Source organism: Phyllostomus hastatus, unplaced genomic scaffold, assembly GCF_019186645.2.
Source record: "Phyllostomus hastatus isolate PE091 unplaced genomic scaffold, TTU_PhHast_1.1 phas_contig_1162, whole genome shotgun sequence".
Lineage (NCBI taxonomy): Eukaryota > Metazoa > Chordata > Mammalia > Chiroptera > Phyllostomidae > Phyllostomus > Phyllostomus hastatus.
The window spans coordinates 644,857-668,824 of NW_025333537.1; the positions used below are offsets into that span (position 1 = coordinate 644,857).

General features: G+C 53.1%; 1 protein-coding gene across 1 annotated transcript in view; it reads right to left on the minus strand.

Moving 5' to 3' along the window:
* Nucleotides 1-23,968, minus strand: part of SEZ6L (seizure related 6 homolog like) — a 163,026-nt gene that overhangs the window by 9,647 nt on the left and 129,411 nt on the right. The window contains exons 10-13 of the mRNA XM_045841017.1: nucleotides 16,970-17,166; nucleotides 11,303-11,497; nucleotides 8,968-9,159; nucleotides 419-613 (exon numbers count right to left, since the gene is read on the minus strand). Coding sequence (XP_045696973.1) covers nucleotides 419-613; nucleotides 8,968-9,159; nucleotides 11,303-11,497; nucleotides 16,970-17,166 — 779 coding nt within the window. The remainder of the gene's footprint in view (nucleotides 1-418; nucleotides 614-8,967; nucleotides 9,160-11,302; nucleotides 11,498-16,969; nucleotides 17,167-23,968) is intronic.

The following is a 23,968-nucleotide window of genomic DNA, read 5'->3' on the forward strand; positions in this document are numbered from 1 at the left end:
AAGCATTTGAGTTCATTTCTGCTACATTCTCAGTTCACCCGAGCGCTTTGTCTCTCTCAGCCCTGTGGTCCTCGGGAACCGAGTGGCCGTGAGAAGGGGGAGCAGGAGGCAGGAGACACCCCAGCCACGTCGTCGAAGCGAGTCAAAAGCACAATGACTCTCTTTTATGATAAAAACCTGGGCTTGAAAGAGCTCTTTGAGTAAGTCAAAATAAAAATGCTAAGCAAGGAGAAGGGATTGTGTTATAGTTTAACGGTCAGTAATTTTTTCTTGCTCGGCGGTGCAGAGAATAATGGTGGTATCTTAGAGTTAATGAAGCGCAGTAGCTCGGCTTTTTGGCACAGACTCAGAATCCCCGCAGGCCAGTCCTGACGCCTCCAGGTGCCCCGGTCCCCGTGTTTTGGGGAGGTTCCGTTACCTTTACACACAGGCAGGGGCCCATTCCAGTGGGACGGCTGTCCCAGGATGCACCGAATGGTCACTTCGCCCATGAGCTCGAAGCCCTCGTAGCACATGAAGGTGAGGGACTCTCCTGGCAGGTACAGCCGCTTGTACAGGATTTGGTACCCGTTTTCTGGTAGCCCTGGGTTGTCACACGCCAGGGACTCTTCCGCTGAAATGCAAGACAAAAGGGGCCCTGATGAGGGGATGTGAGCCTTTGGGGATTCCCACTCAGAGCCTGCGGGATCTGGCTGTGGCCACGTGGCAGCCTTCTCTGCCTACATCCCCGCCTCGTGTGGAACTGCTTCCCAGTCCCCAAACGCACCTTTCTCTCTCCCACCTCCGGGCGTGGGTTACACGTGGGCACGGCAGGGTGTACCGGGCTGTGGAATATGGGTTAAAATCTTGTATCTGCTACTCACTAGTTAGCCGTGTGACCTCCAGCAAGGGCCACAGACTCTCTGAGCCTCAGTTTCCTCATCAGTAAAATGGGAATAATAGTAGTACCGATCTCACAGGTACTACTCTCACAGGTACCTATCTCACAGGTACTATTATTAGTGGAAGATAAAATAAGAGAATGGTGTAAGATGTTCTCGGCATGTCCTGAATACTCTATAAATGAGGGATGGTGATGTTAAATTATGAAATATTCCTTCTGCTTCTCCCCTTACCTGCCCTCCCAGGCTGGATAAGTCTCATCTTTCAACACTCAGTTTTCATTTCTCTACCTCCAGGAAGCCTTCCCTGATTTGGTCACTGTCCCTAATCAGTCAGTAGTCTTTCTAATTCTTTCTCCACCCCAGCACTGCACACACTGTATTATATTTAATCATTTACTATTAGTTTCCCTTACTGGAAATGAGCCTGTTAAGGTTTGCTTGGAGCTCAGGGCCTGGCATATAGTAGGAGCACCATAACTAACCTCAACATATACAGTAGGAACACCGTAAGTAATGTCTGTGGGCAAAATATTGACTTCTCTGAGCCTCGGCTTCCTCCTCAGCAGAACGGGTTCTCTCGTGGGGCTGTCACGAGGGTTGAGTGAGCCCAGGCACATGAGGGAGCTGCACAGAGTGAGCTCCCCGTGGTCACCGGTCACCTGTGCGGCCTTGACGACTTCTGTCGTCTTTTCACACCAAGTGCACTACTGTTCACTTAATGTGTTTTATTCCTGTTGGCCTGCTTTTCCACTTAAATAGTGCTACGCAACTTAGCCTCGCCCTAAATAATATTTCAGTAATCACAGATTTCAAAGGTCCGTTTTCATTTTTCTTATCAAAACACCAAGAATTTGACCTGGGCACGGTCCCTAGCAAGCCGCGCCCATCCAGCGCGGTGTAAGTAACACTCCCCGGGGAAGGCAGCCCGGCGCACCGCACTTCGTGGTTTATGAATCCGAGTCTAGAGCTCGCTCATGTATCTGCTTGTTTATTTTCGGTCCCGCAGGCACTGCTCTGCCCCTCTGGGCCGGGTTTGTGCCGGGGGGTGGGGAGGGACGTGTTCAGTGTGATGAGCTGGGGAAGTGTGGTTTCTGTCTGCCCAGAACCCAGTCTAGCGGGAGATAGAAGAGAGAAGCGATGTCCGGTGATGGTGACCCAGTCCAGGATCGGCTGTGATGGGGCAGCACAGGAAAACCTCAGCCGACCGGGGCACGGGTGGGAAGGTCAGGGGAGGTTTCCAGAGGAAACCGAGAAATCCAGGGCTCCGCTGGGGGAGAGTGAGGATTCAGGCTGGGGGGCGGGGCGGGGGGGGGGAGCCGTGAGGGTAGGGTGGGTGAGGGTGGGATGAGATGCTGATCTGATTGGCTGCTGCTTCCCACCTTCCTGGGTGGGTGGAGAAGGAAGGGATCCTTATGGCTGTGTATTACCTGCAATGTAGCAAAGTGGCCAGCAGGTGGCAGCGGTTACCCAGAAGAATTTCCCCACAACCTTTCCCGGAATTTCCTTTCATAAATGAACTGAGAAGCGAGTACAACAAATACTTATTGAGCACTTTTCATGTGCCAGGCACTGCTCTCGGCCCGGACAACAATGATGAACAGGTTAGACAGACGTGGCCCCTGCCTTCGTGCAACCTAACATCCATGCATTCCACAAGTACTTTCTGGACGCCAATCCGTGCCAAGAATCGCCCTGGCACCGGGGAGAGAGAAGAGGACGAAGAGTAAGCTCCTAGATCCAGAGGCAAAGCAAGGTGTTGCCGGCAGGTTCAGGAAGGGGAGGGGAGGTGCCTGCAGCCATTGTCCCCTGGCTGCGCGACAGTCCCCCTGGGTGACTCGGTGCCGTGTCTCCACTCTGGGCATTTTCATTCGTCCCCCAGAACATTCTTTTAAAGTTCCCCAGGTGAGTCTAAAGTTCAGCCACAGCTGCAGGGCTGACGGGTTTGGGGCTCGGAACTGCAAAAAACTAATCATTTAATTAATTTCCGAAATATTCCAACATTCGTTTTGTACCCAATGATTTATATATATTATTTCCAGTCCTTCCCCAAATCCTTAAAGGTAGGAACACTAGTGACCGGACTGGCCAGCATTTACTGAGGGCGCCCTGTGCGTCAGGCACTCCTTGGAATTTTACATCTACGGTCTCATGTAATTACCCTGACACCCCCAAGGCACAGATAGCATGATCACCACCCCCATGGGCATCTGGGCAAGCAAAGCACAGGACTGCTGGGCGGCCCGAACAAGTTAGTGGGAGAGAGAGGCTTCAGAGCTTCAGGTGGTCCGAGCCCACCGTCCACCACCGCACACCCTACGGCCATTTTACAGATGAGAAAACTGAAGCTCAGGGGCAAGACCACCTGTGAAAGGCCGTCCCCCGACCCCCACCAGAAGGAAGCAGCTGCGCTGTGATTCGAGTCCAGGATTCTCCGTAAAGGGTGTTGGTTCGATTTTGATCCAGCCATCAGCAAACGTGGGAGAAGAATCCCATGTGGGTTTCTCCCCTGGTGGAAACCAGCTTTCTCTGGAGGCGGCTGTGTTTATCTTCGGCTCCCAGAAGAGGGCAGGAGAGTGACGTGAAAAGCGACAGATTTTGACACTGGAGGCCCACATCTCCTGTGTGACCTCGGGTGAAGCTCTCCACACCCTCTGGACTGCATTTTCCCGCCTGTGAGGTAAATGCACTGGACCAAGGCCCTGTGCTCAGCTGGAACACGGCTGACAATGCCGTTCCCCCTCTGAGGATGTCCCACACCTTGAAAACGAATCATCTAAGGTAGGCTTTCTCAACCTGGACCTTACTGACATGTTGGGCTGGGGAATTCTCCGTGCTGGGGCTGTCCTGTGCCTTGTAGGATGTTGGGCAGCACCCCTGGTCTCTGCCCACTGGACGCCAGGAGCACCCCTTGCCCACTCCTGTGACAGCCTAGAATGTCTCTGGAAACTGGCATTCACGAATGTCTCCTGGGGACGCAACATTACCCTGGCCGAGAAACGCTGGCCCAAGGTTTAAACAATTCTGGCTGCACAGCCACGCGACTCCTGCCCATTCTACACCAGGAATGCAGGGGCCAGCCTGGTGGTCTGCAGATGTGACCACAACCCTCCCCTTGCTTCTGTTGTTTCATTCTCCCCCTGCCTTTAACTGTAAGAAAAAAACCATGCATTTTTGGAGCACATTTGAGCAAAATGCTCAAAATCAGGTTTGCTAGCTTTTTTTTATTATTGATTTGAGAGAGAGAGAGAGAGAGAGAGAAAGAGAGAAACATCACCTTGCTGTTCACCCACTCATGCATTCATTAATTGCTTCTTAATATGCCATGACCAGGGATTGAACCCGCAACCCTGGAGTAATGGGACAATGCTCTAACCAGTGGAGCTACCCGGCCAGGGCAGGTTCACTAGTTATTGCTACAGTTGTTTTGTCATGTATCCCATAAGTGGTAAGTAGCAAACAGTGTTAATTGAGCACTTGTTATATGCCAGACACACTGTTACGAGCTTCTATAGCTATGGTTGGCACGATCATTTTCTTAGTCTTTTTGATGAGGAACCAGCTCATGCGAAGCCACACAGCTGGCGAGTGGCAGAGCCGTCTGCACACCCGGACCTGCTGGATTCCCAGTCCTGGGCTTGTAACGGTTCTGCTGTAATGAAGGGCCCTTCTCACGCTCAAAGGCCCTGAGTTATCAGGGGTTCCCCTGAGCTACGGCTTTCTCAGAGACAGGGGTTTCTAAATGAAGAGAGGCGCCCAACTAGAGACAGCACGCTGGCTGAGGTGAGGGCCCTGGGGACCGCTCAGCACTGGGAGCTTTGACTCAGGTCACCGTCTGGCCGCATGGGCTCTGCCCGGGCCTCCTGCGGAGTTGCCATGTGCTTCCCTGGAGAGCCATCCGTAAAGCCCTCACTGAACTCGTCCTCCCCTCAGTACTCTGGGAGTGTGGTCTGTGTGTTCTGGATGGCAGCCTGAGGAGTCGCTTACCATGCCACCAGCAAGGAAGGGAAGGTGCCAGGAAGCCACAAGGTGTAATAAAGGCCATGTGAGTTTTGCTAACAATAACAACAGTAATAGCAACACATACTGGACCCGAGGGATGTGAGAATTAATTGCATACAATCCTAGCAAGTGAGTTATGTGTTTGCTTCTCTAAACATGTAAACAGATCATTTTAGTAAGCTACAGCAGTTTCTGTGACAGCAGTAACTATAGGTGCCATGGGGATTTAGAGGAGAGAAATGTGACCTAGTATAAGCAGTCAGGAAGGCCTTCCTGGAGGAGGTGACACTTATCCATTGTTATTTTATTCATTGATTGGTTTTTCCTCCCATCATCTCCAATGGACCACAGGCTCCACGAGAGCCCGATCATGTCTGTTTGTACATTGCTGTATTTGCAGGGCCTACCACCACAGTTCCCAAACTGTGTGCCGAGGAACCCTGAGGTGCCACCACACACTCACAGTGCTGCTGTGTTTTGAAAAATTTGAGGAGACACAGTGGCATGTCTCAGACCCGTGGGAATTATTAGCTCCAGGAAGGTCCCATTTTCAACATTCCCTTTACTGAGGCCGTGTCTTTGCAAATCTGGGTGTTCCGTGGCTGCGGTGCTAAAAGGCAAGAACGGTGGCAAATCCAGGAGGCACAGGGACTGCAGGGGGCAGCGTCCAGCCAGGTGCCGATGCCTGAGGACTTCCTCGGAGCCCCGCAGACGTACAGTTCCCGGGAGCAGTAACTGTAGTTATTGAAGGATGAGATGAAAATACCACCTTTTCTTTCCAATTACATGCACTGCTTTCTCAAACAGCTACTAAATTATCCAGAGACAGTTATTTACTAAGGTGTTTGGATCAAACTACTTGATTAATAGAATTGTGAGGTATTTTGGCCTGAGAAATGGCTGAAAAGATCCCTGAGACACCAAAGATACCTTGAGTTGAGAAAGTTTGGGGACCTCTGCCCGAGCCCTGAGCCTGCATGCAGGCAGTGCTATTAAATGACCAGATGAGTTGCCTCCAACAGCCCTGCCTGGCAGGGAGTATCATTTCCTTACCAGCCCTCAGATGAGAGCTCTGAGGCTCAGAGAGGGCAAGCTGCTTGCTCAAGGTCACCCAGCGGAGCCGGGAGTGTCTGACTGTAAGTCCCAGCCTCTTTCCCCCACCGATGCCTGACTATCTGTTCTTGAAGTGGCTTGGACTAGGAGTGGAAGGCATCATTTTGAGTCCCAGCTGGACCAAACCATGGCCTTGAGTGAGCGGCCCCGAACAGAAGCTGTGGATGACCAGAGCTCACATGGTTTGCTCTGTCTGTCTCGTGAGCTTGTTGGTGGAAGATCTTAGTCGGCAGTAAAGCATCAGAACTTCGCCAGAAGCTGGGGCTACAGTGATAGGTGGGTGGATAACGTTCTGGGGGTTCATCAGGCTTGAGTGGAAATCCTAGGATCTCCCCTTCCCTGCTGTGTGACCTCAGGAAAGTGACTCACCCTCTCTGGGCCTGCTTTGCCTGCTTTTAAGTGGACACACATACCATTCATGCAGTTTTGTGAGGGTTAAGCGTGTTTATGTTGGGGAAGGCCACGGCATAGTGAAGGGGCTCATCAAATCAGGGCTGTTCACTGTTCAGGAGAGGAAACACTTAAAGCCGTCTTCTGTCTGACACTGTCATCCTGGGAAACGCCCTCAGCACCCAGACTGTAACCTCCTGTCCAAGCCAGGCACCTCGCTACAAGAAGTCGACCACGCCCTCGCCTCAGGTGTCGTCCCCTGCCAGCCTCGCCTGCCTGTAGCGTTGCTGGAACCACAGGTTGGCTGCTTTCTCAGGCTTCTGGGAGGACTGTGAGTCTCCTGACACCCAGCCCCACTCGTGAACTCATTAGCACGGGTGTCACGGAAGCCGTCTCCACTGAGCCCCGACGCTGGGATCTCAGGGAGAGATGCCCCGAAGGGAGCGAGGCTGGCTCCCCACACACCCAGCAGCCGCTGCAGCCCAGAGGGTCATGGGAGGCTGTGCCTCATTAGTGAAGTGCCTTTTCTCTCTTCTTAAAAATGGTATCTCCACCTCTCTGTGGTTGACAATACACTTTGATTTTTAGCTTTTCATGCCTGGAGTTCTGCAGCTTGCATTCCTCACCCTGACATGTCACTAGGAGGACTTCCCAGGCTTCCATGAGGAAGTGCCACAGACCGGAGAGCTCAGGACAACAGGGATGCATGGTCTCACAGCTCTGCGGGCCAGACGCCCGCGACCCAGGTGTCGGCAGGGCCAGGCTCCCCCTGAAACCTGTAGGGGGCGCACCCGGCCTCGCTTCTGCCCGGCTTCCGGCAGTAGCCCATGGGGCTTGGCATTCCCTGCCTTGCAGGTGGAGCGCCCCATCTCCGTCTCCACATGGTGTCCCCCCTTTTCTTGTAAGGACACCCGCCACTGGGTTAGTACCCGTCCGCATCCAGTATGACCTCACCTTCACTGGAGGACATCTGCAAAGACTCTCTTTTTTAAAAAGGTCACAGTTATGGGGACTGGGGGTCGAGGGTGAGGACTTCGACATCTGTTTTTGGGGAACACAATCCAACCCGTAACTGGAACTTGACCTAAAGGTCTGGGGACTGGGGAGGGGATGTGGCCGCAGTTAAGGGTTAGGGCTGCGATTCCAGGGGGACGTGCCTGCCACTCACCGTGCAGACAAGGCTGGTGGAGAGGAAACCGAACTCGGAGACCAGGGTCCGACCTCTGCCCGTGAGGAAGAGCTAGATCTTAACCCTACCTGCCTCCAGTTTCAATTTCTTCTACACATACAGAGTTACAAATATAAATACTGTGTGCATACACACACACAAACACTCACAAATATTTTTAGACGTAATCTGTTTGGCAATGTATTTTATACATTCAATAAATGATAACTATTATTACTTGTTTCCCCCCTGAGCTGTAGTTTCCCTAATATACATGCACACATGTATATAATTCATATATACATACTATCCATTTGTTCACAAATGTATCACAAAATATCTTGCACAATCAACGAACAGCAACTCTCAGAATTATCTGAAAAAGGGGGCAGCTGTGTCTTATCTCTAGGTTACCCCTCAGTTGCATGGTGTCTCCCCGACTCCCTTCAGCTCTGAAATTCTAGAAATCCGACTGAAGGGGCAGGTGGGAGCAGAGGACTGTGTGGCCTGAGGTCCCTAGTTACATGAAAACAAAAACAAAACAAAAGCTTTAACAAGCTCTACATTTTGAGGCAGTCCTCCCGGCTGCGTCTGGAGCTCGAGGTGGCTGTGCCTTGGACGAAGGCGCTTGTAACACACTGACCACACGGTCTGTGCTGCCCAGAGCCTAAACTCCAGATGCCCCCCGTGCGGCCCGGAGGCCACCTGCCCTCCCCAAACAGAGTCTGGTCCCTGGTCACCCACCAGAATCCCTGGCAGCTGTAAACCTGCTGCCGGCACAGGCACAGGCGACACCCCACACCAGCTGCATCCGCATCCCCAGTGAGAGTCAGACCTTCCCAGCTGGTTCCCAGGCGCCCTGGGGCCCGAGACACCTCTGCCCGGTAAGAAGAGGAACCCCTCCCTTCTCCGTGAGTGACCTGGGAAGCCTTTTTAGAGTTTTTGTGGTTAAGAAATCCAAAACAGTTTCTTTTTCCAACCAAGCATTTGCCTCGGTGTCTCCACATGGACGAGGCCAAAGAGTTGAACCTGCCCTGTTTAGCACCTGGTGGACTGCTTGCTTTTACGCAGTTAAAGAGCCCCAGGGGTCCGGCCTCCAGCTATATGTCCTGGGGCAATGAGTTCACCTCTCTGAACCTCCTTAAAAGGGAGCAGTAATGCCACGCCCCCAGGGCTCCTAGGGGAGGGGAGAAGGGAGGGGCACTAGGGGAAGGAGCTAGCGCAGGGCTGGGTACATCTACCCTAAGTGTTGCAGCCTCCACGCTTTCAGTGCATGTTAGCTATTGTCCTGTGATAGGAATAGTAACAAACTCTCCCACAGGGCAGAGGCCTCCCCCAGCCGCCCAGCCTTCCCCGCCTGGAATAAGAAGATGGCGAAGCCGCGCTGGTGTCCAGTCGGCACGCAGGACTTACAGACGCAGTGCGGCAGGCGCGACGTCCAGATGGGCGTGCCGGTCTCGCGGCTGTAGCAGGTCAGCAGCGAGCTGCCCTCCAGCACGAAGCCGGGGTTGCAGGTGTACTGGATGGTGGTGCCCACCAGCAGCACGGGGTCCGAGATCAAGCGGGTCGAGTGGTCCACTTCTCCGGGGTCGGTGCAGTACATAACTACGCGAGAGACGAGATCAGACCAAGTGCGCGTTAGGGCTCTCGAGGGTCACGGGTTTCCTGAGAATTTCAGGATGAACTAGAAAGCTTCCTAACTCGGCTCTTTTCCGGTTTGGAAGATGAGGCATCTTGGGCTGATCAAAGGGGGCTGGAGAATGGGCCAGGGCGAAAGGGATTTGGACTTCATGCCACTTGCAGGAATTTGCCCAAAGAAAGGTTTGCATCAGAGCCTGAAACGCTATGTACAAGGTCGTGCATTGCACCACTATTTGTAACGGCAAAAAACCAAACCAAAACAAAACAATGCACATTCTTTAACAGGGGAAGAGTTAAATATGGAACAGCCATTCATAAAATCCTGAGCAATCACTAAGGAGAACCAAGTGAGGGGGCTCACGGCTTCCTTTGTAGTGCTTGAATACAGTAAAACAAGCATCCATTACCTCTTAATTAAAAAATCAATGTAGAAAAGGGAAAACAATAAACCGATTAAGAAGAAGGAAGTAGACACCACGCGTGGTATGAAAAGACGCCCGCATTTCTGAGTTGCAGCTGCGAGGGAGTCTGTATAAGATGATCCCCGTTACGGTGAGACTTCTGTAGCTATTTCCACGTGCATATCTATGTATGTCTGTATACAGAATACATTCACATGTGCACACATGTGCCTGTGTGTAGCACATGCTGACACATGCGTGTGCACTTGGAACCATATACAATGCGCTTTTAAGAGTGGCATCATTTCCAGAGAATAAGATTGTAAGGGAATTTTACCTCTCTTCCTACTTTATAATTTTACTCCAGCTTGAGTATAATAAGTAAGCATTTGTTACTTGAGTAATTTAAAGTTATTATTATTTAAAACATTGAAAATAATTATTTACAACATTTAAAAATGATTACATAACATACATCCTACTACTGTACATGTTATCACGTATATAACACACGTAACAATAGATGTTGGTCATGTGATGACATAGGTCACACTAATGAACACGTTCATTTTTAGTTTTCTATTGTGGGACACACACACACAGCCGCACACACACAACCACACACACCACACACTGTTGCAGAACAAAGAGATCTGTGTGTGTAGCCGATTTCGTGGATTTTTAGCAAGTTCTCTCACGTTTTCCGCAAGTACAATTTTCTTTGATGTCAGGAGACTCATGGCAAGAATTACGTGTGGACCCTGCATGCCTCCCCACACCCTCTTTCTCTGACTGCACTTAGTAGGTTCGCCCTCTGTGTGTCTGGGGTTTTGCATCTGCAGATTCGACCACCTGCAAAGTGAAAAACAGTATTTTCCGACTGTGTGCCTTGTTCTGTGCCATTTTGTATAAGGGACTTGAGCGTCTGAGGGTTTTTGTGTTTGTCGGGGGTTCCTGGAACCAATCCCTGCGGGGACCGAGGGACACCTGTATTGCTCATTGTGCATTTGGTGATTCAGGTCACGCTGAAGGGGTCCCCCAGGGCTCCCCCAGGGTTTCCCAGCCAGAGGGTCGCAGACCAGAGCTCTCTGTAGGAGCTGGAGACAAACGGCTGGAGGAGGAGGCCACCTCCGAATTTAGGTCCTCCCCTGCTACGGAGGCATCAGTGAAGAAACCAGAAGCACTTCCTTTATCTACCCTTTTTCCAGCCACCGGACGCAGCCGTCCCTGGACATGCCCGGCCCACACTCTGGAGGGGAGCGGGCCGAAGGAGCCAGGAGCCTGGGCTGGATGCTGCCTGGAGGGGTCAGCCACCCAGCACAGAGGCTTCGAACTGTGACTCCAGGGTCCGACTGAATTTGTTTTGCTTTGGCTCCTACAGGGATTTTAAAGACCGGAACTTGAATGATGTTTTTTACACAGGCTACGTGCAGCCCCCTTCGCCGCAGTCCACGCCCTTCCCTAGTGTCTGACAGGAGTCTATTTCACTCATTTACATCACCGGCCAGGCTTCCGAAGGCACCTCAGTCTGAGATTCCTGCCCTGGGGCCACACAGCGACATTTGTGAACAGCACCAGTGAGCTGGTGGAGTAGAAGGGAGGTCAGATTCTACTTTAAATAATTCCGGTGCATCCATGAAAAAGAAGTCCCTGGGAGGGACTCACCACCCACTGACCTAGAGGAAGTGAAACAAGACTATGCTTACTTTTCTCACAAAACGGGGGGTCACTGCTCCAGCTGAGGTCCCACTGGCAGGTGAGGGTGTCGCTCCCCACAATGTCGTAGCCGGGGTCACACTGGTAGGTGATTCTGGCTCCCCGCACCAGCTCCGTGTGTGAGGTGGTCTTCCAGCCGTTCTGGATCTCGGGCAGATCTGAGCAGGAGTCGTTCCTCGACACCTCTTTAAAACAGAGACATAGTCCTTCAGTGCGGAGGTGGCCAGTTTCACCAATGTCAGAGGGAAAAACACACTTCCCAAACCCCTCAAAACAGTAAGAACTCTTCTATAGTGAGCTTCTACAATGACCTCTTCCCTGTGGGTCACTGAACTTACCAAACATCCTCCCGGTTCCATACAGTTACTTTAGGATTTAGAGTAAGAATCCTCACTCTGCTACTTACCAGCAGCATGGCTGGCCACAGTCACTTCTCTCTGCGTCTCAAGGTCCCTGCTGTTCAGGACAGCCTGTCACACTCATGCCTGCCTCTCTGCCGCCACCAGCTTCCAGGGTGTCCCCAGTTGCTCTAGCCTGGAATTCACATCCTTGTATGGCCCTGGCCAACACCAAGTCGGGCCGACATGCACAGCCAGTAGGCTGTTGCAGACCCAATGATGTGTGACTCCCAAGGTTATCTCATCAAAAGCACCGAGGCTCCTTGCTGTGTCTATTGTATCGCTTTCTATCTGGAGGCAGCGATACAATGTTGTGTAGCCACCGTGTTGTGAGGTTGCTCCAGCAGCCTCTGGAGAGGCGCGTGCGGAGAGGCTGAGACCTCCTGCCAACAGCTGGCATCAACTTGCCAGCCACCGGAGTGAGCCACTGTGGAAGGGGAGCCACCAGCCACTGCTGACATCCTGACTACAACCTCACGACAGACCCTGGGCCAGAGCACCCAACATCAGATCTCAATTCCTGACCCGCAGAAACTGTGACATAATACATGTTTATTGCTAATTTTACGGGGGGGGGGGCGGTAATTTGTTACACAGCAATAGATAGCTAATACACTCAGCCTCATCCTAAGAATGTCTGTAAATCCATGGGTCTGATGGATCAGCAATACATAGTTTTGTAATGCAGATGAAGAGCAACACTTGACTATTAGAATAAGAACAACGGGTGCATTCTTCGAGTCACACTGCATTATCACTGGCGAACACTAGCTGCACTCCAGAAAATGCTCCTTGCAGCTTGTTATCTTAGCGTCTTCCTCTGGAATAATTTTGTTGTTCGTTAGCAAACCCTCATTACTAAGATAGCAATCCAAAGCCCACTATTACTCTTCTTGCTTCCCAGCGCACACTGCACAGATATTGAGAAAGAGCTAATTATGCCGTATAATTAATTTGCAGTTCTTATGTGCTTCTGGGGAAAGCAAAGCACCTCCACCGTCTGCAGGAGAGTCCTTCTGAGAAAGAAGCCCTGGTTCTTCCCGGAGTGTCATCATGGCTTTATTTGGGGAGAGGAGCTCTCACGGCCGTCTGCACCAAGTGGGGGAGAGGCGACGGCTTCTGGAATCGCTTGGTGGGGAACAGGAGCCTCTATTTTTAGGTCTTTGAAGAACCAGCCAAGCCCTGGATTTAGGACACAGCTGCGAACGCGCAAATCGTGGATGAAAGGGGAGAAACGGGGGCAAATACTGGGTAGGTGGGCCGCCTAGTGCCAAAGGGCTTTGCTGAGAAAGATTTGCTCGTCTGACTTTTTTTCAGCGTGAGCCCGCAAGGCCGCGCGTTCCTGGGAGACCCCCAGTCTCCTTCGTGGTTTTCATCACCTCTGGGACCGCTCGGTTGCTGCCGCCCTGTCCCAGAGACCGGACTTAAATCTTGGCCTCACGGTTTGCACGTTCAGTGGCCTTGGCTCCGTCACGTGGCCTTCCTGCTCTTCAGTGACTTGACTCCACCCCCAGGGACCCTGGTTCAGGGATCTGCAGAGTCATCACACACCCAGTGGAGGTTCCGGGGGTCCTTAAGTTTGCTCGCAATGAGGAAACTGGCCCAGGCGTTGGAGGGCTTCCATCATAACCCTTTTTATTTTAGAAGCCGTGCGACTCCAGTCATGTCAGTAAACATCTCTGAGCCTCACTGTCCCCAACCATAGAGTGGAGACACAAATCACGGCCCTGTCTATCCCTAAGGGCAGAGTGGATGCTCACCGATGTGCAGTTATATGGATTAATTGATTTGTTTGACTAAGATTTTGTGAGGACCCCCCATATACTAGGAGAACGAGGGTCTGAAGTCATGGTTGCGGTTTTATGGTGAAGATCAGCACCCTGGTCCAACTTGTGGGCAAAAGAAACACCCCAATGCACTGAATACGTGCCCCGATTCACTAGTCTTGTGCTCATGGCAGACATCGCTAATCGATCACAGCAATCCCTTTCACTGGATCAAGCTGAAACCCTCCAGTCCTACTCAACACAGCACTCCAGGGAGCTGCGGCCATGTGATAGAGTTGACCTATCATACAGAGCTTATTTATTATCCCAGGGTGAGATGAATAAATACACAAGCGAGCAACATCTCTTTGAGAAACACTGCTTACTCCTCTCTGCTTTTTTGTTCCCATCCCCTCCCATGCACTTGGCCCGAGACACTCACAAAGCGCACGAAGCAGTGATGGGAATGGGCCTGTGCAAAGAATGATGGGAGGTCAGAACCACGTAAGCCCATGGTTCTGACAGCAGCCATAGCAGGCAAGCCTTGACGAACGTCCAGAGCTGGGGTTCAGGCCTGGGGATCAGTCAAGAGCTCTGGAATTCTCTGCACGAGCACAGAAACCCCTGACCCTTCCGTCTGATGCCTCTGCTGTAAGGAGGTTGCATCTGTGTCTGGTCAGGTCTAGACCTATGATAGCGAACACCGCTCCCGTGCCATGGCAGACATCGCTAATCAACCACGCCATTCTTTCCCCCTGATTCCAGACACCACCGCCTCTGAATTCTCTTCAGCGTGGTCTCCAACACTGGCGGTCGCAAGCAATTGACTGGCAACCAAAAGAAACACAGCGGCCCCCTTGCCTTCCTGGTAAAGTTAACTGTGCATTTCTTTAACAGAAATGAGAACCAAGGGAACTGTTCTGTCTTTTGTGTGCTGCCCATGTTGGTTTACCAGGCTGTGTGCCCCTGGGAGGCAGCCTCTGAAACCCCGTGCTCGCTTCTCCCACAGCATCAGCGCCCGACCCCGGCATTGCCTGGGGCCAGGCTCCTTCTCCCTTTCCCACCAGCCAGCCGGAGGGCAGTGACGGCGTTCTGTTTGCTCCCAGGTCTGGGTGCCTAGAGCAGGGCCCGGCACACAGGAGGTGTCGAGAGATTTGTGTGAACCAAAGTGTCTGGAAAGTGAAGATAATGCACTTGGAGAATAGAATAAAATAAAATAACACATGTCAGCATGCTTGCCAACTTCAAGCTCTCACACAAGTCTACGTTTCAGCTTCAGTTAACAGGAGCACCTCCTCTTCAAAGTGGCCAAAATGAACATCGGCTGGGCTTGCTGGTTCCCCTTGGGTGGCCGTGGATGGAGTCGGATTTCTGCCATCGAGCTGAGTGCAGCTTTGGAAGACTGACTCAGGCGCCAGAGGAGACGGAAGAGCAAAACTGTGACCTCATCTTTTGGCAGGGGAAAGGGGAAAAGTCCAAGGAGACAGACCGAAGCCAAGCCACCAGACGCTCTCCTTCCCAAGGCAGCTGACCCTGGAGGGCACGTCGCCTGGCCAGCCGGCAGGAGCCCTTCCCCCGTGCCCAGGGCGCCGCCCAGGCAAGAGTGGGCAATGCATGCAGAGCAGCAGCAGTAACACTCTGAAAGTACTTAGCAGCACGGTCCGGGGTGAAAAGGCCCCTGAGAGCACGAGAAAGAAGACCGACACTCGTGTTTGCCTCTCTGACGGCGGCCTGGAGACGCCCGCCGGCTGGAAATGAACAAGGGACTGACTTCCACAGGCAGGGGGCGCTCCCGACGCAGCCGGCGGTCAGGGAAGTGGCTGGATGATAGAGGTGGGAGGGGCACCAGGGAACATTTTACTGCGATTGAGATAAGCAAGCGTTCAAGCCTAGGGGGGCAAAGAACCAAAGGCCCAGAATCCTGCTCCAGCCAGAGCATCTTTGGCACTGGGGGCAGAAGTCGGGGCCTGCCCAGGGAAACCCCCCTTTTCCCTCTCCATCCTGGAAATCAAGATGACAACCTTGTTCCTGGGAGGTGTCAGCATGTCCCCTGCTTTCTGGCTGAAGGTTGCCCGTTGAGATTCTCAGGCATAGCACCCAGCATCCTGGGTGCCAAAAGGAGTTCGGTGTTAACTGCCCTCTTGTCTCTCCCAGGTTCTCTGCTGTTGCCAAGAATGTCGCAGGTGAAGAAACCCGAAGAGCTGGGAGCCTGGCTGTGACCTCGAGTGTGACCCTGACGAGCAAGCCCCATCCGGTATCTGTGATGGCCCGGGGCTGCCCCTGCTGTGACAGGGCAGGGCTGAAGCAGACACTCTGTCCGCTCAGGTCCCCTCCAGGGCTGGGATCCGCTGACCCCTCATGTTGTTTCAGCCCGTGACCACGGAGAGATGGGGACAAAAGCTTCAATATGAGACACAGCGTGGAGGTCGCGTTGAGAGGGTGGGTGGGATACAGGCAGGGGAAGAGGATGCAGCCTGAGACCCCAGGAGAGACGCGGTTCCCTCTCCTGGGATGGGCAGAGGGCGGGCGGAGCCGCTGGGTGGTGGCGGTGGTGGTGGGGTAGAGAAAGGATGAGTTCTGCTCTGGCCCTGTTCCATCTGAGACACCAATTAGAGGTTGCCCGGGAAGGAGTTGGGTCAATCTGGAGTGGCTGGGGGAGTCCGAGGTTGGAGGTGCAGGATAGATAGGTGTTGCTCAAAACCATGGGGCCGAAAAAGATCACACGGGGAACGAGTTTAGACAGAGAAGAGGACGGGGTCCAGCACGGAGCTTGGGACCCTCCCATGTTTAGGTGCTGAGCCGAGGAGGGTGACGGAGCCAATCACGAATTAAGGGGCATTGCAGGGTGGGGAGTGCGTGTGGGCAAAACAATAAGGGGGATGGGACGGTCAAGTGTGCACTGGGCTCGAACTTAGCAGGAATTTTTTTTAAGTTGGGGGGAGGTAATGGTTTGAAAGCCACACTGAGGATCAAGGAAGCATCACCGGCATCTATTGGCCCTAAAGTTTGGGGGGTGGGGGAGAGAGGGCTGTCTCTGCTCGACGGGACCCAGGGGAAGAAGAGTCCTTCAGGGAGAACCAAGGTTCATAGGGTCAGGGTCAGGGTCAGGGACAGTGTTGATGAAATAAAGTCCCAGCTGACAGCAAATGAAACGTAATGAGTCCTGGAGTGATGAGGCTTTATCTACTGAGTCCTGACACAACCCTGTGGAGTGCGTATCACTGTTTCTACTTCATAGACAACAAAAGGGAGGCTCAGATAGGGTGTGTGACTGGCCCGAGGCCACCCAGCCACGGACAGCAGTACGAAGGCTCAAACCCTGGTCCGTCTGACTAAGGTCTTAAAACCTACACATACTCACCGTGCCAATATATCAAAAGACTGTAGCACAAACTGCCCCCTGAGGAAGATACATCTGGAGGACATCATCTTCACTTATATCTAAAAACAAAGAAAACAAACAAAAAAAACCCCTGCCCGACGCGACACCTACCTATGTAGTTCATGATAAATCCCTGGCCCTTCCCGAAGATGAGGCCGGCTGGGTCCGAGTGGAACTGGATGGTGAGGTCCGGCGTGGACGAGTACAGCTTCTGGGGGCCGCTGCTCCCGAGGTACTGGCCCAGGACGTGGGGCGTGACCTCGTCCCCGTCGTAGACGGTCAGGATGTCGCTGTTGCTCAGGTTCAGGCTTGAGGGCAGAGAGAGGGGGTGCGGGGAAGCCATGTTAGGGATGTTCGACCAGCTCATGATTTATTTTTTTTCAGACAACACACACTTTTTTTTAAAGACATTTTTAAAAAGATTTTACTTATTTATTTTTAGAGAGGAAAGGGAGGGAGAAAGAGAGAAAAACATCAATGTGCAGTTGCTGGGGGCCATGGCCTGCAACCCAGGCTTGTACCCTGACTGGGAATCGAACCTGCGACACTTTGGTTTACAGCCCGTGCTCAATCCACTGAGCTACGCCAGCCACAGCTTTTTTTTTTTTTTTGAGACACACTAGTGTCAGGTCCCAGGCCAGGGCCTGGGCGGGGTGGAGGTGAGCCGGGCTCCCAGTGTGATCGGGACGTGCGGGTCCTTCCCGCAAGCCTTGCGCACAGATTGGTGGGCGGGTCAGGCTTTGGCAGGCTCATCATTCACGAAATGGCCTTCCCGTGCAGGGTCAGATGCTGCGTTGTAAGTAGAATTGCCTTCAATACCCCCGGCATTAACCCCCCGTTTCAGGGGTGAGGCTAAGTGGTGGGCGCTGGGCTGCATGCTGGGGGCGTGGCCCGGGTCTTTCATTTTCCTCTGATGCCGAACCAGCTGGCTGCTTGCTAATTATCATTTGCATTTTCGTGTAAGGTGAACTGATGCTTCCATTTATCCTGTGCGTCATTCCTCAACATCATCCTGGTTATCTGTTATGTTTCGGGGGAGGGGCAGGCAATGGCCGCTCCAGCCTGCTGTCACTCTGCACAGCCTTCAAGGATGACGACGTCTCAAAGACTCAAGCTCTAGAAGGCATGCTGACACTAGATATGGGGACTGCAAGGGGCAGGTGACAACCCAGAAAGCCCTCCGGCAGGCCACAGACCTGTGTGCCCCATTAGGCATCCTGGGTGAACTTGATCTCTGAGACGAAGGACGTTGGCTTGCATCAGTCGTGGAGAGATATTAACGCATGCCTCACCCCTTCCTTTCTCCTTATTCCCCTCTCTCTTCCTTCCCTTTCCTTCTTAGGTCTTTCTTCTTTTCTTGTGTCCTTCTCCCTAATATTTGTGAGCCCTACTATGTGCCAGGCACTGTGCTGTGCTCAGAAGATTGAGGAGTCATAGAGCAGTGGTATATTTAGACCAGGAAGCCGGGGACGGTGGTAGGAATTGTAGTCAAAGTAAGTGCAGTGGAGGGCGTTAACTCAGATTGGGGGGAATCACGGAGGCCTCCCTGGAGGAGGTGACACTTGTGTCTGATCCTTAAGAAAGAGGACCATGAGGCAGATAAGCAGAGGGTGGGGAGAAAGCAAAGCCCCAGGCAGAGGGAGGAAGAGAGCAGGGTCCTGACTCTTGAGGGATCTTGCCTGGTGGCCAGCGTGTGTGGGAACCCGGGGAGACCTGCGGGAGGGCCCCCATGAAGGGCTTCGAGAGAGAAGTACAGGCGTCTGCATGTCATCACGCTGGGAATGGCAGACAGTGCCGGGTTTTCATCAGGAGTCTCCTGACTGAGCAATTCACCGCCAGAGGAGAGAGGCGGGTCAGGAAATCGCCCGGAGTGAAATTTCTGGGACTGATGCAGGCTGACAACAGCCCTCCCCCAGCTGACAGCTTCATCCAACCTGGGCGCTGAGCTGATGGCTGCCGGCCTGGGAGTGGGGAGAAGCGGCGGGGACCGCCCACGCTGGTGCGTCAGTTAGTAAGAACAAAGCAAAAACAACAGAAACACAATGTACCAGTTGAAGTCTTCCTTGCAGAGGGCGGGCAGGGGGTGCACTGGACTCACCCCATACCTCCCACAGCCCCTCCCGCAATGCCTCAGGGAAAGGTGCCCCCGGGGGCTGGCGCAGGGGGGCTCTGATTGCCCCTGAGATCTCCAGCAGTGTCCCCTGCACGACTGGAAAAACATCCTCTTCTCAAAAAGCTGTCTGCTGGCCTTGCACGCACGCTTGCTCTGCTTCTCTCGGCTCCTCCTCCCCCCCTGCCCGTTTCCGGCCAGGCCACAGCCTCTAAACTCCTATTGGACTGGAATCTGGAGTTGCCACCTTCTCTTGCACACAGTTGGCGTTCAATAAATGATACGGTATAAAGAACACGCCGGGGGGTCTGTCTGAAAACAGAATAGTGGGGCCGATGCCAGCGCTTGACCTATGGTAGGGAGAGCCTCTGGACGCGGAGAACCACGAAAACATCGATTGCTCGTGCACGTTCTGGGCGGGGCCAGTGTGCTCGGGGCGGTAACAAGTATCTGTTCCCTGCGCCGACCTCTCAGCCGACCTGCTGGTAACGCGGGCTCCAGACACAGGGCGGCTGGGCTCTATTCTGTCACTCAGCGCGGTGACCGGATTGCAGCAGCGGTGACGTCACAGGCAGTGAGACAGGAGCCGGGAGGGACGGTAGGCCCGCTGCGGAGGGTCACCCTGGGTGGCAAGCCCTGGGTGCCTAGCAACGGACCATCGTAGGGCGGGGCCTGGCCACCAGGGCGACCTCTCCTCCCCTAGCATATCACACGGTCACGCGGTTTAGACCCCCAGCCTTTCGTATCGCTGGCCACGCGGTTTGGCCGCTGCCCTGGCCTTCCTCCACTGGCGTGTGGCTAGTCAGGCTGTAGACCCCCTGGCAGGGGGCACAAAGGGGCTGAAGAAAAGTCTCATCGACTCCCATACAAGCCCTGGCATGACCGCCGCCTTAAGCATGAAGACAACAAGGTACTCAGGTTCTGACCCGCATCAAGTCATCGCAGGAACAAAGGTTTGGGTGTGTTGTCCACAGAGAGAGAGAGAGCTTTGGTCAGAGCGGAGGTGACATCCAGGCCTCCGCTGTGTTCCAGCTCCGGGTCCAGAAAAGCAGCAAAACCAGGCGGAGCGACACCGCGGCAGACATCTGGACCAGCTGCCAGGGCTGACTTCCGGCCCGGCGCCAGCCAATCAGTACAGACCACGGCCCTGGAAGGACGCCCCTGGGAAGCTGAGAATGGTCTACTGAGATCCTGCCCTGAGACCTCCAGATAAAACCCCTCAGAACGTCGAAGAATTCTCTCTCTGTCTCTCTCCCTCTCTCCTCCGTGCCTTTCTGCCTCTCCTCCCCCTAGGCGTGTTTCCGTTGTCTTTCTCTCTCCAAAGCTTCAGGGCCCCTCTTCTTATGCCTCTGTGACTCGCCTCCTGAGCCCACCCAGCCCAGCTGGCTCAGTTCTTCTACCGCTGTGACTTTCTAAATAAACTGTTGCTTGTATTGAAGTCGTGGCTCTGAATTCTTTCTCAGCCAAAACTCAAGGCCTGAGTTCTGACGTCTAGTGCTGCTGGCCAATAACAGAAACATCTTCAAGAGTGAAAACTGCTTTCCTCCCAAACCCTGAAACGACTCTTTGTTCTTTGTAAAACGGGAAGGAGCAGCGTGCTGGGAGGGGCCCACTGCCTTGGAAGTCGGAAAGCTCTGGCTTGATTCTTGGCTCTGACACTTTTGTGAAGCCTAAAGCTCGTTGTCTGTGAGTTGAGCTTAACATTTCCGGTCCATGTGGTGGGCTTCCGGAGTGAGGTAAGGCCTACAGAAGGTCTGGGATCAAATCCCAGGGCTACGGCGGCACCTGGGCAAGTTTGGTCAAGTCGTTTGAATGTTACGTCATGTTGCAATGTTATCATGGGCACCACCACCACCACCATCTTCACTATCACCATCATCATCACCACCACCATCACCACCATCATCATCTTGACCATCACCACCACCACCGTCATCATTATTATCATCATCTTTTTGGACTGCTGTTTACATCGAATGACATCAGGTGACTTGTGTTCTCAGCTAGGGGTGTTTTGCCCCCTGGACACATTTGACAATGTCTAGAGACATGGTTGTCCCACCTGGGGGGTTGCCACAGGTGAATACTGCTAAACACCCTACAACAACACACGAGATGGCCTCGTCCAACAAAGCTCTAAGGCTGAGGAAGCCTGACTCATGTGGGTGCATTTTGTACACAGTAAACAGCGGACTGTTCAGTGCAGCTTCTGTTGCCCTGGAATCTCAGAAAATGTGCCCTGAGCAAAGAACAAGCCAGTAGGGACTGAGCTCTTCTGCTCTTCAAAGGGATATGTGTGACTGTCGATTGAGGTTGGGTTCCCCAGGAGCAGAGCCTGACCAAACATGTGGCCGTTCCTTGGAGTTTGGTGACCTGGGAGGCCACCCCAGGCAGCACCGCCGGGGGAGGGACCCAGGAGGAAGGGAAGGAGCCGACGCATGGTGCATGGTCGGGTGAGTTCCACTGTGGGCACTGGGCTCAGTGCTGCAGCAGCTCTGAGAGACAGAGCAGAACATAGCTCGGGGGAGAGGGGGCCGGGACATTTATCCTCCAACTGCCCCCTCTCTCGTTGGCCGAGGGCCCCTCCGAGGGGTGCCGAGTCTCCAGCACTTCCGGCCTGCCCACACGGAATCAGGGAAAGCTTTTAGGTGGACTTTTAGTAGGAAGCCATCACGGGTACAGAGTGCAAGTGTCACAGGGCTCGGACGGGGCGCCAGCGGTGCCTGCCACCAGCATCTAGGCTTCGGAAAACAGTGGCCGCCTCTGACACTGGCCAAGCCAAGCGCAGCGATAAAAATCAGCCCGGAGCTGACTGCCTGCTTGAGGGCAGAGCAGAGGGAGGGGAGCAGGTACTGGGAGTGAGCTGCCCTTCATGGATGAGGGCGGGGATGAGTCCCGTTGCCAGGGCCTCAGATGCAGCCCCTGCAGAGGGCAGCCTCTGGGAGCATCCCTGAAAGTGTTCTCCTCCCAAAAGGGCGATGGCGACCAGCCGAGGGGAAAGTCAGGGGCAGCCAGGCTCAGCGGCTTTGCCCCCATCAAGGTCTCCTTAAGAAGGGGGAAAAAAAAATCAGCACCCTGTGTCTTCCCAAACAGTGCTCACAAGGTAGGCATTCCTGTGGGAAAGAAACAGCCCTCCAGGCCCTCCCCCACTGCAGAATTCCCGGCCGAGGAGCCCTGCTGGGGGAGGGGTGAAGTTTTAAGATGAATGACGCTTAGAGCTCTAGGAGCATTCGTCTGAACTGCCCTTGCTACGACCAGAAGACCTATGGAAACTAAGATTTCACCTGCAGCAGGAACACCATTGAGAATGTGCACGAAGGGGCAGGGGGGGAGAGAACAGACTTGTTACATTATGTCGGATCACCTTTTGATAGACTGATTCCGATGATGCATAGCAAATGCCAGTAATTCACACCCCCCCCCCCCAATCTGAAGACGAGCTTGCTTTTTCACTTGCCCACCCCGCTGTATTTGATACTCCGGGTGCATCCAGCTGAGATGTAAAATGCAGACACACTGGCCACAGGGCAGAGTGAGGCTCTGTGCCGAGGACCGAAGTGAGGCGTCAGCCACATACAATCCGAGGAGGCGCCGAGACATCAGTTTGACTCCGGAAGGAAGGGCCGATGGAAGGGTGCCGGCAGGCGGGTGGGTTTGGTCTGGGGGAACTCCCCAGGAAAACGGAGCCCTTCCAGGCCAGCCCCTGCCTGCCCCAGCCCCTCTTCGCTGCCCGAGGGAGGGGCTTGAGCTCCTGCTGGGGGACCTCAGCTTCCACGCCTCCTTCAACACTACAGCCCACCCCTGTCCCCCCAGCCACAGCCGCCAGCCTTTCTCCGTCATCCGTCAGTGGGACTGGGGAGCAGCGTGGCCTGCGGACTCCATCCTTGCCTGACCCCAGTCCCTCTGCCCTCAGCAGACGGATCACTCCTTCTGAAACACACACCTGGCCCCTTCGCTCGGCAAATGAATGGATATGCAGCATGGGGGTCTACCTGTGCAATGGAATATTATTCAGCCACGAAAAAGGATGGAGTACTAATACATGCTGCAACACGCATGAACCTTAAACACTTTATGTGAAGGGGTAAAGCTAGTCATGAAAGGCCACACCGAGAGACCACGTGAGAAAGGCCACGTGAGAGACTCATTTAGCTTTTGAGGAACAACAACGCTGCCTCCTGAGTATGAAGCACTCAAACAACCACAACGCCACCAGCTAAGACTTATGATTGTCCCATTTTACAGACAAGAAAACTGAGGCTCAACGGGGAGAAGCCACTTGCCCAATGTCACCTACAAATAAGGCTTAGGGTTCAAGCCTAGGTCCGCTGGATGCCAAGACCTGAGATATGACCGCTATTTTATAGGATGTTTCATGAAAGCCAGTGGTATATCTCCAGTAAGTGCTCCTGGGTTCAGTCTTGTATCAGAAAATGTGAATAAAAATTACAAATAAAATCTGCAAGATGAGAAAGCCCCATCTGACTGCCATACCTCATCCTGAAATGTCTTTTGCTCTTATGAGACTATTGTTAAATTTATTTGATTAAACCCATGATTTCCAACCTTTAAAAAAATATTTTATTTATTTATTTTTAGAGAGAGGGGAAGGGAGAAGGAGAAAGAAAGAGAGAGAAACTTCAATGTGCGGTTGCATCTCACACGTCTCCAATCGGGGACCTGGCCTGCAATCTAGGCATGTGCCCTGGCTGGGAATTGAACCAGCGACCCTTTGGTTTGCAGGTTGGCACTCAATCCACTGAGCCATGCCAGCCAGGGCTGCAACATTGTTTTTGTATCATGATAATATTTCTTCTCTCTACAGACTCCCTGTGTTAAAAAGATCTTGTCTCCTAAATATTATACATCTCTTGGTAACAATTAAATTTGTTTTGTTTTGTTGCTGTTGTTGATTGTATATAACAGAGTATGTAATAAAATCGTTGTTAAACTGGTTACTTAGTCTGTGTGGCTGTATTTGGGTAGATATGAGATTTCTC